The following is a 16,909-nucleotide window of genomic DNA, read 5'->3' as shown; positions in this document are numbered from 1 at the left end:
AACCTAAATCAAACATTAACATCAGATTAGTTTTTCTGTCACTTACCCTATTGCAAAAAGAAAGAAAAAACAAATCTATTTAAACCAATCTGAAATGAATTATTCATACAGCTGATTGCGATATTTATTGTAACAATAAGACGTTTATTTGCCTGATTGTACAACAAATGAATCATTCCTTTCTTCCCGGAAAAATAGGTTTCCTGACCAAAATTAACTTTTAGCTCAATTCTTCTGGTTAAGAACAGTCCACAAAAGAGGCTGAGGAAATCATCGTTCAAAAACAGAACAAACCATGTAGAAACACAAAGCAGTTGGGGGAGAGAGGGGGAGGGAACTGAAATCCAGTTATGCTAAGGAAAATTCAAGTACCCTAAGAGTTCTTATCCCTGTTCTGATTTCTCTTACAAATCAGACGATGTACTCTAATGCAATTTTCTGGAGAATTATAAAGTCAAATATGAACAAGTCTAGTGGAAAATCTGTGACGTTAATCTTGGCCTAAGTCATATTTTTAACAGGCGCTGAATTTGTGCGCCGGTTTATCCAGATGGCCGTACAGGAATCATCGTGATAGGATTAAGCCTTTGTGCTGCACTCTGCTCCATCTGTTCTCAGAGGTTTGCCTGTGCCTATCAGAATACGAATTTTTAGCGTATGACTAGTAGCCTGACTAAAAGCAGCCATTTAAACACACACACACACAATTAGTAATGTGGGATGAAGTTAGCTTTACGATTTACCACTAAAGAAACATCTTGGTTTTATTCTTCTTCTAAAGAATGAAGTAAGTAGTATCAAAATTCAAACTAAAAAGGATTTTTGTTGTTGTTCTGGGACTTGTTCAATTCATTAAACCATAATACTGCCATAAATTTATAAATGAAGGCATGACTAAACATTAAGTAGCATGGCTCTTCATCTTTGAAATCTATCACAGTATTGGAATGTATGATATATTTTCACTTTGAAGATATCATGGTTAAATATTCAAGATTAAAAAAAAAAAGAAAAGAAAACAGTGTAGATACCTGTTATTACTGTCTCAGTCTAGTCACAGGCGAAGAAAAAAAGGCCTGTAAAAAATACCTTTATTTCCATTCATGTTGCTTTTTGCTTTGATCAGCTACCTATTAAAGACACAGGCTTTTGCATTCATTGTTGCAACCTGCCAGATGCAGCAAGGATGCATGTTCAACACGTGCAAAAATTCAGCTCAGCCAGGCTCAGTGACAGATTACACTGAGTTGCCAACTGAGAGATCTGGGTCCGAAGGATGGCCTCAGGTGTCCAGGCTCTGGGCCAAGGGAATAGGTAGAGAAACTGGCTGTTTTATAAGAAAAGCAGCCCAAGTAGTCAGATGGTTTAACTCAACTGCTTTCCTAGCCAGAAAAACACTACAGGCTAATGTATAACAGGGAGGAAGGTGGCAAAGAAAAATAAACAATGATTCCATTGATATTATTATTAATTATTATTAATAATAATTAGGGTTTGGTGCAGGAAAGAAAATAGCGCTTAGCCCATGTTTGTGATGGCAGTGGGACGGTAATGCAGCCACCATAACCTGGACTGCATTTAAGGAAGAAGACCTCGTTACATCCTAAAGACTGAGAGACCCTTGTCTTTCAGAATGTTCCTGCCTCTGTTCTTTGTACTAGAGTAAATGGAAGGGTCAAGTACCTCTTTCCCATAATTTAGGTTTTACTTGCAAAAACACAAGCATAAAAACATATTTGTACTTGGTCGTATCTGTCCAGCACTGACAGCACATAAAACCAGCATGCTGAAAATCTGAAGAGTGAATGCTTTGGACCCAGGCCTAGAAATGCTTAGAGAAGTTGCTCTTTCAATGCAGCTGATAAAATAATAATAAAATAATACGACTTTATTCATTTATTTAAACTGTAGTAGCACCAGGGGTACCAATCAAGGGCCAGGGCCACGTTGTGCTAGGCGCTTTACCAGACACACAGGAGAAGAACAGAGCTCACTTTTAATATAAGGAAATGCATCCGATGAAGTGAGCTGTAGCTCACGAAAGCTTATGCTCAAATCAACTGGTTAGTCTCCAAGGTGCCACAAGTCCTCCTGTTCTTTTTGCGAATACAGACTAACACGGCTGCTACTCTGAAATCTGAATTTGTTCAGCATTTTTTCACCCTCTGCTTATCATCAAAGAGCCAGAGAATGGTGAACAACCTGTTTTAACCTGGACACACTGCTCCATGTCCCTGTGACTTCAAATCCCAATCCACCCAATGAGAACCGCAGCATTGAAATAGGGGCCGCTTCATGGTTATGCCTGAAACTAACTCTGAGCTCTAACCCTCCCTTCCAGCAAGGAGCAGATAACCCCAAATCCATAATTCTGTAGGCAAGTTTGCATTTTCAGGGAATACCTCAGTGAAGTGTATAGCCCCGCCCTCGACACCAGGAAAGGAAACTTGCTTTGATCTCATGTTGAATATGTACAGAGCCTCTTAAACAGCTACCAAAATACCATAATCACGGTTATTTATCAAAACACCAGTTAAACCACTGAATATAGTGTCTGAATTCCCTTTCACATGCATTGCTGATTAACAGGGAAATGGAAATGGAGCTAATGGGAATTAGGTTCCTAATCTGCTAAGCGCTTTTGAAAATCCCAGTAGGTGCCTATCTGCATCTTTAGCCACCTAAATAAATTTGAAAATCTGGCCCAAAGACTAGAGAATTTGGGGTGCCCAACTTGACATCCTTTATGGGAGCCTTGTTTGCAGAAAGTGCTGAACATCCACTCTCTGAAAGTCAGCCCCTTTTATGTATCTCAAACTGAGCATCACTAGTCACTTTTGAAAATAAGAATAAATACTAACACCGCCGTCCTCTTCTCTAGTGCTTTACATCAGCAGATCTCAAAACACTTTACAAAGGAGTTACATCATCACCCCATTTTACAGATGAGGAAAATGAGGCACAGGCAGGGAAATTGACTTGACCAAGGTCACCCAGCAGGCCACTGGCAGAGCCAGGAACAGACTCTTGGCCTCCCGTGTCCGAGTCCAGCGATCTAGCCCCTAAGGGAAACTGCCTCCCTAATGTAAGCCTAAATCCCTAACTCGCTTTTGAAAACGATTTTCGGCTGCTAAGCCATTTAGATGCTTTTTGAAAAATGTCCCTTTTCCCTTTTGTAACCAGGCTCCTCACCACACCCATTTCACTCAGCGAGGTCATAAGCCAGTGTGTGTGTGACATCACAGTTGCTTTCATGCTGAAGATTTTTTGTGCACAAAGAGGGGACTGTGAATGCCTGGAATGAATCAGAAATGCAGAAGAGGTGGATTAGAAAAGAGAAAAGCGTCAGGTTCTACTCCGGGAAAAATGTGTCTGGCACTGCCAAAAACACTCAGTGGGAGTCATTTCCTGGATCTCAGTGGGAGCAGGGTGAGGCCAGGATGGAGCATGTTTGGAAATCCCAGCCCAAATGCACCCAAGCAGTTACTGGTGGTAAACCACTGGCTGTCCTTTAATGATAAACTACATCAATACAGACCCACCAGCTAGAAGCCAACAAAGACGTAATGCTGAGAATGGTCTGAATGGGCCAGATCCTGCCCAGACAACGAGGCCCATGGACGTCAGCGGCAATATTGATGACAGGAATCAGCCGTATGTGGTTACTACCTGTTATACTCTCCTGCACAGCGTCCTAGGAAAACCTGATTCTGTGGAAGATTTTCAAAGGCACAAAGGGAAGCGAGGCGCCCAATACAATTCCCACTGAAAGTCAACGAAGCGCCTTCCTACCATTGGTGCCTTCAAAATCCTGTCTTGAAAAATTGAAAAAGAAAATGTTTTAAATTATCAAATGAAACCACCGCACGGGTCCTGATTTAGCAGCCCACCCTTATTCAGCAAAGCATTTAAGCACATTTTCAGTACAGGAATTGCTACTGGAAACTACAGAAACCATAGGAAATGCTACTGAAAATAAAGGTGTTACTACTGGAACAAAACAGGGGTGAGCTCAGAATCAGGCCCGCCTTTCTCTCCGCCTGTCTCCTTGCCTACCTTGCCTGAAGGAATATCTCAAAGATTGCGACTCTACCACGTCTACTTCTCCTCGCATGGAAATTTCAAGGACATTTTATTATTGTATTCCTACTGCTGCTGCTACACTGTCTTATGTTTAAAACTGTGGACAGGGAATTTCACCTGAACTTTCATGGAGAATCGCCGTCTCAGAGGCCTGAAGTTATCAGATCAACATTCATGAGCAAAATGTACCGCACATTTCTCCACCACTTTTGGAAACTTTAAGTATGATATTACGATGGCTAACGATGCAACACTGAAGCATAGCAGCCAGATGAGATGCGTCAGGTACAAGAAGAGCGCTGTGTGGCTCGAAAGCGTGTCTCCCTCACCAGCAGAAACTGGTTCAATAAAAGATGTTACCTCACCCACCTTGTCTCTCTACTATCCTGGGACTGACACCGCTACAACTGCAGTGCATAAGCACAGTAGTGTAAATATTATTGTATAGCCCATGCATCTAGTTACATGACACACTACATACATAAATGTAATGCATTATATGCCCAATCCACAGCCAATTGCAATCAGTTGGAGTCTTTTCATTGACTTCAATGCACTCCAGATTAGGCCCATAGACAAAGCCTGTGCTCATTTATAGTATTAATCATGTGCTTCATAAGCACTGAGATTGCAATCTGGATTTGAGTGGCTCATACCAACCCATTGGGTGCTATTTGCTGCATCAGTTTCCTGGCTCATGCTGCTGACTCAGTTCACTGGTTTTGGAGGAGCAATGTCAAATATCCATTTGACAGCAGAAGCATTCTGCAGTCCCAACAACAGATATTAGGGGAGAAATCCTGATGTTGATCTATATGCTCACATGGCTCCAGGAAACTGTTTTAGTTGAAATCATCTTGAAGCTTTGCAGGGAAAATGTAGGATTTCTTTATTGGCGGCGTTTTAAAATAATAAATAGGGTTTTTTTAAAAAAACCCAACAAATTGGAAATAAAATTTTGTCAATACTAAGCTTTTAAGCCCGATTTTTCCATCACTGAAATCAATGAGAATTTTGCCATTAACTGGAATGGGATCCTTTGGCTAAGATTTTCAAAAGTAAGATTTGAGGTGCATCAGTTTTGAGGTGTCCCGCCTGAGATACCTTGAAGTGGCCTGATATTCCCAAAGTGCTGAGCACCCATTCTCTGATAATCAGGCTCCTCTGAGTTGCCTCCAGAAGGGCATCCAAAATCTGCAGTCACTTTAAAAGTTCTTGGCCTTTATTTCCAATCACAGTACACACAGCCAAATCCTACTTCCCCCAGGTGATTGGGAAAAGAATCCTCTTTCCACCAGAGCAACAGCAGCCAGGGTGTTTTTCAAATTGAGAGATATCGAATGAAGGCATTCGTTTGCTTGGTAAATCTTTGGAAATAAATGTTAATTATGTTATAATAATGTACGGCTTTGCAATTGACTGGTGTGCACGTTTTGGGACATGTTAGAAAGGGAACGTCTGGCAAACTTCACCACCATTCAGGGAAGCATCCCTCCAACATTTCTCTAATCCTAGTGTCATTCTTATCCCCCCATGACGCCATTGTACTGGTGACATGGCAGCCAGCAAAGCAAATTGACATGTAACGAATGTTCATTACCTATGAATATTCATTGCCTGCTTGAGTGCTGCTGAATGCAGTAATGTACTGGTAACTATGAAGGTTCAGCCAAACACAGCAGCTAAGGGTTTTTTGTAATCGTGCTCTGATTCCATAAAGGTCTTGGAGAATTCCCAAAACCTTCATAAAAGTTCAAGATACAGCTCCTAAGTTGCCAGTTTCTCCAAGACTGGCAATGGACAGCGATATAATAACCCAGATACACAGAGAGTTTTATAAACTCCTGTTTGAGATGCCTGGCCTTGAGGAAGCCAGCTCCTTTGCTCTCTCCCCTAGTTCCTGTGGAGCTCTGAAAGCACTACGAAGCAGAGCTCCTGTCCTGAGGAGAGCTCCTTTGCTCTTGTGGAGGCTCTGCATTAGCAGAAATTCATCAGTGCAGCTCAGTGGGACATAATTTGGTTGACAGAATTTAGCAATCTAGAACCTGGAGTTGCATAAATCTCAGGTTCTACTGCTGCTACTACTTTGATCGATCATATATCTTAAGGCCAGAAGGGACTATTAATTATTATTATTATTATTATTATTATAATCTAGTCAGACATCCTGCGTAATACTGGCCAAAGAACCTCACCCAATAATTTCTGCATCAAGCCCGTAGGATATAGCTCAGACACAGGTTATTTTTAAGAAAGACATCCAGTCTCGACCTGAGTGCAAGGGAAGAAGATTCAATGACATCCTTAGGTAAATTGTTCCAGGGGTTAATTGACCTTACTGTAGAAATCCCAATGGCATTGCACAGGGATCTCTGGGAATGAATGCTATTTGTTTTTAGGGGGAGAACTACATGTTTTCTAAAAATAAAAACCAGACTCTTCATGGCCTGCTTTGTCCATCCAAATGAACAGAAGGCTGCAACTCCACCTGGCTATACCTAATGGATTAAATCCAGCTGTGGTGCACTCCCTGACATCTGAGATGATGTGGCTTCTATATATTCAAAGGGCAGGGAAGAGGTTAATATCATGCACCCAGTTATATCAAGCTACAAACAGACATAACAAACCATTATGTAAAAATCTGCCTGAATTTCTGAGTCACCACATTTATGAGGGAACCAATACGAGAAAGGGGACTTGGCAAAAGTCAAACACCAGAAAGAAAATTATTTCCAGCTTGAAGTTCTGCAACCCTTCAGCATATTAAGGTTCACTTATTATTATTAATATCCAAATTGTGCAATGTTGTTATAGTCAAATTTTTCTGCCTTGTGTAAACTTGGGGATGTCCAACAATCCTATATACTCTATCAAAGAGGTACCATCCTAATATTTTTAATATTTCAATATTGCCCTCCTATATAATAAACTAAGTCCAAAGTATGCCTGGGTGTATGTGTGGGGACAAATAAAACATGTCTCTGTTTCAACTCCCCATGGCTTTAAGGTCCTTCTGCAAAGTCCCATTAAGCTGTATTCAAATGTTGGCATCTCTCCGAGTATTTTAATGCCTTATAACTCTTGATATGCTTAATAAAAGTGTCTGTACATGTGATTCTATTTTTCACTTCCTGGTAAATAAATAATAAATAAAATCATCTCAGATGTAGCAGGTGCTGCCCCTTCCCACAAGGAGCAGTCAGACAAACACCAACATTTGCCTATTTAACCTGGGACCACTTTACAAATTGCATTAGTCCCCATATTTGAGTAGCAATTTTTGGACTAAAACCAGTTGAGGGGAAGGATAAACGTCATTTTTTAAAGCATGACCCCATTTCTCAGCTCATTAATGTTTTCCTCGTGGCATTTATTCCATTTAGTACTTCCATTTTATATTAACAGCTTAACTACTAAGACACACACAAGCAGTGTGTTTTGCATGCAGTACTAAAGAATGCAGGGGTGAAAGGGTTAAAATGGAGTTGATACAGGAAGTTTCTTCATGTCATTCAAGTTCACACCAGTTAAAAGAAGAGCTAAGTGCTGTGGCCAAATCATCTGCAGCACAAGAATTAGGTCAGTAAGTCAGATTTCTGAATATCTTTTAGGAGGAATGAATTGATATGACAGTGACATCTAGCAAAATTCTAGAAGTGAAATGGCCCATCTCTGTCTGTATAGTGTTATTATAATCTGGGCAGTTACAACAAGGTTTAAAAGCATTCAGAACCGAGGCTTCATCTTACAGATTGTCCTATCAGAATGATTTATAAAGGAGGGTGGATGGCACCATATTGTGAATGTAAAACAGAAAACAAGACACCAATTAAAAACCTCCAGCAAACCTTTCACGCTCAGGTCTCCTACAGCTTTCAGTGGGAGATATGCTGGTATAAAGTCTCCAGGAATAAAGTCAGCAGGTATGTATTGCTGAGCAGCTGAGAGATTTTTAACTGGAAATACTGCTTTGTAAGAACAAGGCACTTGAACGTTATTTCACGGAAGCCTGCCTTAAGCCACCATCAAAAAATGGTTATTTAACAGAGGTGGTATCTCAAGAAAGGCAGAGCAGAATTTGTCTCAGTCTCTTTAGAGAGGAGGTTGTGTACTAATGTTCCAAACCTGCAACTAATATAATCAACACAAGGTCCCGCTAAAGTTACTAGACTCTGCATAGGTGCAGCATCTGACCAGTCACTATATTTTGCAGGATAGGACAGTCTCTGGATTCATAAACAGCCTATAAAAAGAATCAGAAATGTAACAGCAGTGGCAGGGCATTGCATTAGAAATCACAGCTGTCTTTGCTTCTATCTACAGTTCCAAAATCAAGTCCTGTAGCTTGTCTGAAGCACATAGATGATTCATTTCTTCTTTTGCTGCTGCTGGTGAGACTGACACAGAACCAAGTCAGTCACCAATGAGCCTAATTCCTCAATGATCTCACCGTGGAGAAGAGGAGGAGGGTGGAATGGGAAGGGAGAAGAAATAAAATTGGCCCTTTAAAAAAAAAAAGAGCATTTAAACTGCTTGTCAGTCGTCTGCCTGACAAGGCCACTTGAATGTATTCAGGAGTATTTGCATAAACGCTCGCAGTGAGTTCACCGTAGCTGCTAGCGCTAATGGTACATAAAGTAATTTAGTCACTTCTCTTAGGCATCCTGTCAGAGTGACGAGCACCCCCTCTTTGCCTTGTTGCATATTAGATCATTAGATAATAAAGTGTTAGAGCATGCAAACTGACAGGGTCTCCGGCACAATCATTTTTTGAGGGCACCGCATTCTGCCAGAGAGGAAAAATAGAGAGAAACTGATGCTGCAATTGGCTTTAAATTCAAGTAAATACACCCAGAGATTTGAAAAATTACTTTGAAGCAAGGTAAAAGAGTTTGTGCCAAAAGCTCTGCAGAGATCTAGAGTGTGGACTTCATGCTAAGAAACCTGGAAGAGTCCCTCCAGGCCTGCTTGAATGCTTCCTCTTGCATACCCTTCCTTTTCCCTGCCTGTTTGGGTTTAGTCCTTTAAGTTGTTTTGGAAAGGTTTTCCCTTTAAAATTACACCTTAAGATGAAGTATAAACCAATATATAGTATACGCTAATTTTGATCTATATTAGCTCTTCTCTATACATCCTACTGTATTTGTATAATTTAGAAAGGTCAACCACACTAGCCCCATGGTTTACCATAAATATCAAACAAGCAAGGGTCCAACTATTTGTGAGTGAAAATGTGATAATTATTGCAAACCACAGATCTCTGTGGCCTACCCTATTTATACCTCACAGAGTGGTATGAAATAATTAGCCTCTGCCTTTTGAAAAAGAGATATATTTATTTGAAAGATGAGCTTATTAACTCTCCAGAATCAAGGAGTATAGTGTGGGGATGTGAAACCATGATCCTGGTTTCTACTTATATACAGAGAGATGAGTCGCTAAAAAGGAGCTTTCCTTTTACTGTCCGAGCAGCAGGATATAAACAGAGATCTGTGTTGGAGATCCCAAAAATAATCCAGGCTACCTGCAAATGAGATGGTAAAAACCCAAGTGTGGAGACACAAGGCTCCTGAGTGGCTCAGAAGGTAAAACTTTCTGTCCGGTTGTGCTTTTCGGCACCCAAAGTCTTTTTTAGCTGTCACACACACTGGAACTCAATGTTTAAAAGCACCATTTGCCAATACAGGTTGGTAAAGAAAATTGCAAGGTAAATAATGCCTAACCAAACCAGCCAGCAAGCACCCCACATCACTATCTTCTGCCCCCACTTCTCTACAAACAACATCAGGTATTCATTATTTACTTCTGGGCTCAAAATTTCTATATAAGTGCATGGGTACATTTGGTCAGAAAGGTATTATAGCACACTTCTTGCAATCCAAACCTCATGATCAGTCAGAGCGCTGGGCCAGAGTAGCTGTGAGCAGCACAGCTACGGCAACCTGATATGGCCTGGATCATCCTCTCCCCCACCTGCCCAACACCACCACAGAAGATGGGAGAGCCAAGGGTTCTCTGCATGCACAAATCTGGGGAAGACAGCCCAGGCCTTAGGACCAAGAATCCAGGAGTAGGAGTAAGAGAGGGACACATTTTGGGGAGGGAACTATGAGGGAAGCCTATTCCAGTGGAGAGAGCTATCGACTGTTCCAGGAATGGGGTTTAAGTGTTTGGTGGCTGCTCAAAACTTTGGTGGGTATGCACCCCATTTAACATTTTTCCACCCTTGAGTTCGGTCAGATGTTTTGGACAACATACAACAAAAGTACTTGCTAGTTTTGTTGCCATCACATGCACATAAACATGAGTAGAGTTCAGTGGTCGGAGGAGACACAAGTTTAGCTGAAAAAGGGTTAAATGCCTGGCATGTCTTAAGGAAGGAAGGAATCTTTTAGTGCAGTGCTCACCAGTAATGAGAATTTGCCAGCGGTGGCCAAATAATTTTGTCCGAGAGGTACCCGAGAATTAGATTGGATTAGATAATCACTTTCCCCCCCAGGATTTAGAAGAGGAGATAATTGTGGTGATTATGTGGTGCCTGTTGGCGAATGTTGACATTTAATGGCAACCACTGGACCTGAGGGTTACCTGGAAATAGAGGTATAATTTTATCATTTTCTTCTTTTTGCACCCAGAGCACCTTACCCAGTGGGAGCGTGAGTGGTAGATACAAGAAAAGGAGGGAGTATTACAGTATGTGTGAAGACAAGAATAATTATAAGAAAAAAAGTATAAACTTAATCACAGGTAGGCATTCAAAGGTCCTCACTGGGGAAAAAAAGGGTATCTAGCTTAGTTCTAACAAAGCCAAAAAATAAACAGGTTTTGAAAGACAAGAGTTCATGTTAAAAAGATTGCAAGGTTGAATAGAGTGACGTGTCCTTTGTAAGGCTCTGCCTCTTGTTAATTAATAAAAGCACAGTTTGCACATTCCATACAAAAATCGAGCAAACATTATGACAGTGGTTTGTTTATTAGATTAGGTTGTTGGCAGGGATGAAAAAAATTCTATAGGAAGAAGCATAGCTGAAAATGGCTCATGACCTACATAAAAAGTTAGAGTTAAATAAATACAGATGTAAGTTATGTTTATATAATGAGAAATGCTGCTGAGCTAAGAATTTTAGGTTAGTAAGTGCGAACTACAACCTCAATCCTGCAACCACTTATCCATACCTTCAACTTCACTCACGCAAACAGTCCCAGTGACTTCAATATGGCTACACACGTGCAGGAAGTTAAGCAGATGACTAAGTGTTTGCAGGATCGGAGCCCAAAAGAATGAGTAGAATAGAACTCTTTTTCATCAGCAATTCACTGAGGGGTGGAAAATGGCATATTCCCCCATTATTGTTATTTGTATTGACGTATGTAGTTTACATTTTTCCAAGTGGCATTCACTTTCCTTGAGACAAATTTTATCTGGTTTCTTCTAACTATTTGGCAGAATATAACCAATTACCCATGCAATCCATGGCAAACACTTATGGCACAAACCAATGCAAGGGGTTGGGTGCATTCCACACCCATGACTGTCAATGGGAGCAAGTGCCTAATGTGTTCAGAATTATAACCCACTTCAAAAGACAAGGGACAATTCTCCCAAGGGGCTGGGGGGAATTCCCCTATGATTTTGTTTTGTTTTGTTTAATTTTTAGAAGCAGTCACCAATTTAGAGGACAAAGCAAAAACAAAACATTAATTAAGTCCAGATTTTCAAAGCAGCTCTCATTTAAAAGCTCAACGTAGTAGCCAGATTTTCGACAGAGCTCAGCACCCAGCAGCTACCAGAAATCTGGTCCCAATTGTGGGTGCCAAGCGCTTTTGAAAATCTACCCACATCTTTTACATGCCAGGGGGAGCTGTGCCATTTTGAAAACCTGACCCCAATTTTGGGTGCTGAGCGATAGTGATCCCAAAAATGGACATTTTTCAGTAAAGGAAGGGGCAGATTTTTCATGAGCATTTTCTCAGGTTCCCCACCACCACCACCGAAACCTCTAGTGCTCTGCTGCTTTGAAAATCCAAACCCAGTTTTTGGAGACTGATCTCTTAAAAATTTGGCCCGGAAGTTTGTTTCAATGACTGCAGGACAATTTGAAATGAAAAATGAGAGAGAAACCAAATAAATCCACATTTAAAGTAGCAATGTCAACCAACGAAAATGATATGCCTACCATGTTCCAGATAAGAAGGCGTACCTTCCGAGGGATCGAGCCTTCGAGCCCTCCGCCCATGCTTGGAGTTGTTGTGTACAAACATATTGTCTGACACCGCCAACACATGGCCGTCCACGTTGACTGTTGTCGACACCACAACCTGCGAGCACAAGAGTAAAACGGATCAACGTTTGATATATTAAAAAAAAAAAAGAGCACAGATTGTAATAAACTCAGTTAAATAAATAACAGCTGGGAGCTGCAGAAAATTGCATAGCTATTTCGCATAATAACTGGTGCTTATGCTGTACAAATCTAACAAGAGACGCTATTGATGAGTGAGTCTTTGGCATAGAAACCTTCTGATACAGCTTTAAGTCAAATTGCAGAGTTTGTAGCTGTATGGCAGAAGGTACGCTGTTAGCCATCATTTTAACAAGAAGATCTTTATTAAGGGTTTCTCCCGCCCCTCCCCCCTGCAAATACAAGGGCGGCTGTGTTTCACCCTAAATTATCCTTCAGTTTCTCTGCTGAAGTAGATAGCGCTGTTGACATTGCAAATGAGAATCGATTCAAAATAAAAGAAAACAAAACCACTTTTTGTGAAGTTGAGACGAGAGCAGAGTTCTGTTTCTCACCCAGCCCCAACCTCCAATATTTTAGCCACAGTCACCAGGGGATATCTGGATTTATCCCAAATTCTCCCGCTCTGAGCTGCATTGGACAGTCTCCGTTTCACCCTTATTACCATCTGCGTTATCCTCATGTCTAGGGGCCCCAACCAAGATCAGGGTCCACTGTCCTAGACACTATACAGACACGATCTGAGATGGATCCTGCCCAAAGGAGTTTCCAATCTGGATAGATAAGACACAAAGTGTGGGAGGGGAAACTAAAGCACAAAGAGGGAAAGTGACTGTCCAAGGTCACACAGCTGGTTGGAAGCATTGCTGGGAATAGAACCCAGGTCACTCAGTTCCCCACCCTAATTCCAGGACCACACACTGTTTCTCTTACCCTGTTCCCCGCTCTGACCCCTATGTCCTATACTAATGAAGTACAGCATTTCAGGGTTTTATCCCAGTTGAAGACGGGGCCCTGGGTAGACTGCCAGTTTTCCAAGAGCATGCATTGCCATAGAGAACTTTAACTAAAACAATAAGAAGAAATGACCTACACTTCTCCTTATATTAAACAGGGAAAGGGATTAAAAACTGAAACCCACAGAGATATGTTTATTCATGCGACCTCTTACAACCAAATATAATAATTGTCTGTTAATTGCAGTTTCAGCTCCCACCTCATGCTTCGACATGTGAAACAGCAATCAGCGGCTCCGTTTAATCCACCTATTATGTTGACTAATTAACTTTGCTCGACAGTTTATTTCTTCCTCCATTATCAGTCCCTGTCAGCCGCAAGCACACTGCCGCATAGGGGGACCTCAGCCCTCTTGATTGATCACCGATAGATTGACATGCAGATTAATTTAATTAGAATCACCTCACTTGAGAAATGAAAGACAATGGCAAGGGGGCTAATAGATCTGCTCTTATAATGAGGCGAGCCTCCAGAGGCAGGGCAGAGGATTTCTGATTTATTTTGCTGAATTCCCCAGTCGCTCTGACAGGCTCTTGCTTTAATTGTTCTTGGTTTTGAGAGGCTTTAGCTTCTGAAGAGGTGAAATGCTTTACAAGGATTGGCAAACATTGCTTCAACGCTCCCAGGAAGCTGCTACCTCTCAGCAGTGGTCGAATGGGGACACTTAAGGGATCACTTACAACAATTCAGTGTCATCACTTGAATTGGATAAAGAGGGGAAACTAAAAACTTTGCCATTCTACCTATTTCTCACCACCTATTAAACACTTAAAAATACAAAGTGAATCAAGTGGCTAAACCATCCTTAGCCAAGCCAGGAAGCCTTTGTCTTTAAGGGGGGGACACAACAGAACAGTTTGCATTTCAGGATTTCTGATATAGTCCATCGGAACGCCATTCTGCCATGGATTTTTTTTAAATACATATTATTAAAATACAGAATAAAGGATTCAACAGCTCTTACAAACAGTAATTTGGAGGGGGAAAAGACCGCACCAAATACTGTAGGTAAATCCTTCTAAATTCAAATTAGTGGAGAAAAACACTACCAAAATGTAAAATTCCACAAGGATTTCAAATGGAATTTATCCTTTTCGCTCCTGGGGGGCAGAATCAAGGTTTTGCTGTTTCCACTAAAATGTGAGCCTACAGTGATTAGCACATAGTTGGTGAGGGCACAAATGAGATTGCAACCACTGTAAATTCCGTGGGACAAGGATTTTTGGACAAATCCTCAGCTGACGTCACTTGTCATAGTGCCATTGACTTCTAGACCAGTCTTCTGTGTTAGTTGGTAAAGTACTAGGCACATTTAGATGTAGAAATATAATAAATAAAATAAAATACTAATAAATAAAATAAATAATAATGATGATGATGATGATGATGATGATCATAGCCACAGAAGAATTTGAATTTCCTAGAACATCAAAAGGTTGAAATATTTTCCCCCACAACTTGGCCCCAATCCTGCAAATACTTATGCATGTGCTTCCCCTAAAGCATGTATGTAGTCTCATTGAAGTCAATTAGGTTAAGCACATGCTTAAAGTTAAGCATCTGAGTGTTTCCAGGATCCAGACTTAAAAGTCTTCCTAAGTTAAAAATAATACTAGCTTATGGCCCAAAACTGCAAAGTCTTGCGCATGTAAGTAACCTCTCTCACATAAGAAATCCTAACATGGGAGTAACTCTACTCGTAAGAGTAGATCCAACAAGGTCATTTAGGGCATCAGGCCTTTGTAATATTTTTCCCTCAGGTTTTGGAACCTGTTGATGTGCCACGTTTTGATTTACTGAACTGTACCTTCCTACCTATCTCTTGACCAGGGAGTTTGATTTACTGCACAGAGACCACATTGGAGTGGTTCTCTGGAGTCGTTAGCAGAAGCAACTATAAAAGGAATCACCATGAGAATCTGTTTCCAGTGTCAGGAAATGCAGAAAAAAAGTGGTTACTCTGGGTGTCTGTCTGAAAAAAAAATGATTATTCATAGTGCACCTGTAAAAAGCAGCACACATGCTCTGCTTATTTCTTAAAATATACAATTTTATTAACGTAAGCACTCTGTTTTGCTAGGAATGTAAAAAGGACTTAGCAGACACGCATTAGCTAAATATTAATGCCATGACTATGTAGAGGGAAAAAATAGACTGTGTATTTGTTATGCACTGCAATGATATACTTGGACTTTTTCAGTGCACATACAGGCTTATAAGGTACACTTAGATTTTTAATCTAAAATACAACACTTTTCTCATTGTGATTTTGAAATTATGGGGATGTGTTTAAGTTAAAGCACATGTTAAAACTAATGGTGGAGAAATCGTAAAATTGTGAGTGTGGGAGGGAAATCAAACTAGATGTGGAGTGCCCAGTGAGACACCCGTAGAACACAGACTATAGCAGGAGGGAAAAGAAACATGACAGTTTAATAAATGATTAATGAGGTGCTGACATAGTAATGTAAACATGGGGACAACCAAGCCTGCCAAATCTCAAACCTTTTCAAATTTTGTCAACAAAACACATTTTTAATTTGGGTCAGGCAAACATGGAAAATTATTTTGAGCTTTAGCTTCAACCCGTCATAGATTTTTAATCTAAATCCTGTATCAACACAGGGGGAAATTGGGGGAAGAGTTCTTCCCCTCCCCCCCCCCATCATGTTGTAACTTTATTCAGCCAGCCACCACTATCATTTATGCTACATTATATAATGACTCGGCAAATTATTCTGCCTGCCGTAAAATAGCTCAGTTGTGAATGTTTTGGGGAGGTCAGTTAAAAAACCTTCTGAAACAAGAACGCTGGAGATCAAACTATTTATCCAGGTTTAGTGCTGGGCCTGTTTGTTTGTTATGGTGCGTCACCTAATATATCAAAATTAAGCATCGCATGACTCCTCATTTTTAACCACAACCCATTAAGCTTTGCTAATTGATTAATACATAACATGTTCCTGGTGTTTTCAATTTTCTCCATTTTCCTGGCAGTGCCCTGATATTTTGGTTTATACCCCAGGCACCTCCTGGCAAAGGCTGCAGAAATTCAACGACGCTAATTTCCAGGTTTGAGATGTCTCTTGCTGCCATTTGCTTTAGGCCTGTGTCTTTGGGATTCACTAATCTGATTTTATATCTCGCTGTCCCTGCTTCCTAATGGATGTCATGACAAAAAGGGATGGGAAAGTTCTTTATTTTCATCACCAGTTGGAGACTGCTTCGTGAAGTTTGTTTCCGTCATTCTGGTAACCCAAATATACCTTGATTCAACAAGATACTTAAGACAGTGCCTAAAGTTAAGCACGTATGTGCAATGCACTCAGTGAGATTACTCACATGCCTGAAGTTAGGCACATGCTTAAATACCTTGCTGAACTGGGGTCATAGCTCACACTGCTATTTTCCAAACTCCCCCCTCCTCCTTATCCCTCTGGGGAGAGAACCTTGCATGTCCTAACTCCATTATCTGGGATTCATGAAGCATCATTTTTGTCTCTTATGCAGATTTACAGCAGGACACAAGTGGCTACAATTCAAACCTGACTGGCAGCATCCCA

At 40.8% G+C, this 16,909-nt stretch overlaps 1 protein-coding gene across 9 annotated transcripts in view; it reads right to left on the bottom strand.

The window, feature by feature from the left end:
• Positions 1-16,909, bottom strand: part of EBF1 (EBF transcription factor 1) — a 334,110-nt gene that overhangs the window by 106,827 nt on the left and 210,374 nt on the right. For 5 of the 9 annotated variants that reach the window (XM_073355192.1, XM_073355197.1, XM_073355193.1 and 2 more), the window contains exon 8: positions 12,264-12,405. In XM_073355192.1, coding sequence (XP_073211293.1) covers positions 12,264-12,405 — 142 coding nt within the window. The remainder of the gene's footprint in view (positions 1-12,263; positions 12,406-16,909) is intronic. The other 4 variants (XM_073355195.1, XM_073355199.1, XM_073355196.1 and 1 more) reach the window with 1 other exon arrangement.

Source organism: Lepidochelys kempii, chromosome 8, assembly GCF_965140265.1.
Source record: "Lepidochelys kempii isolate rLepKem1 chromosome 8, rLepKem1.hap2, whole genome shotgun sequence".
NCBI lineage: Eukaryota > Metazoa > Chordata > Testudines > Cheloniidae > Lepidochelys > Lepidochelys kempii.
The sequence above is the reverse complement of the archived record's forward strand: the minus strand, read 5'-3'. Positions and strand labels throughout refer to the sequence as shown.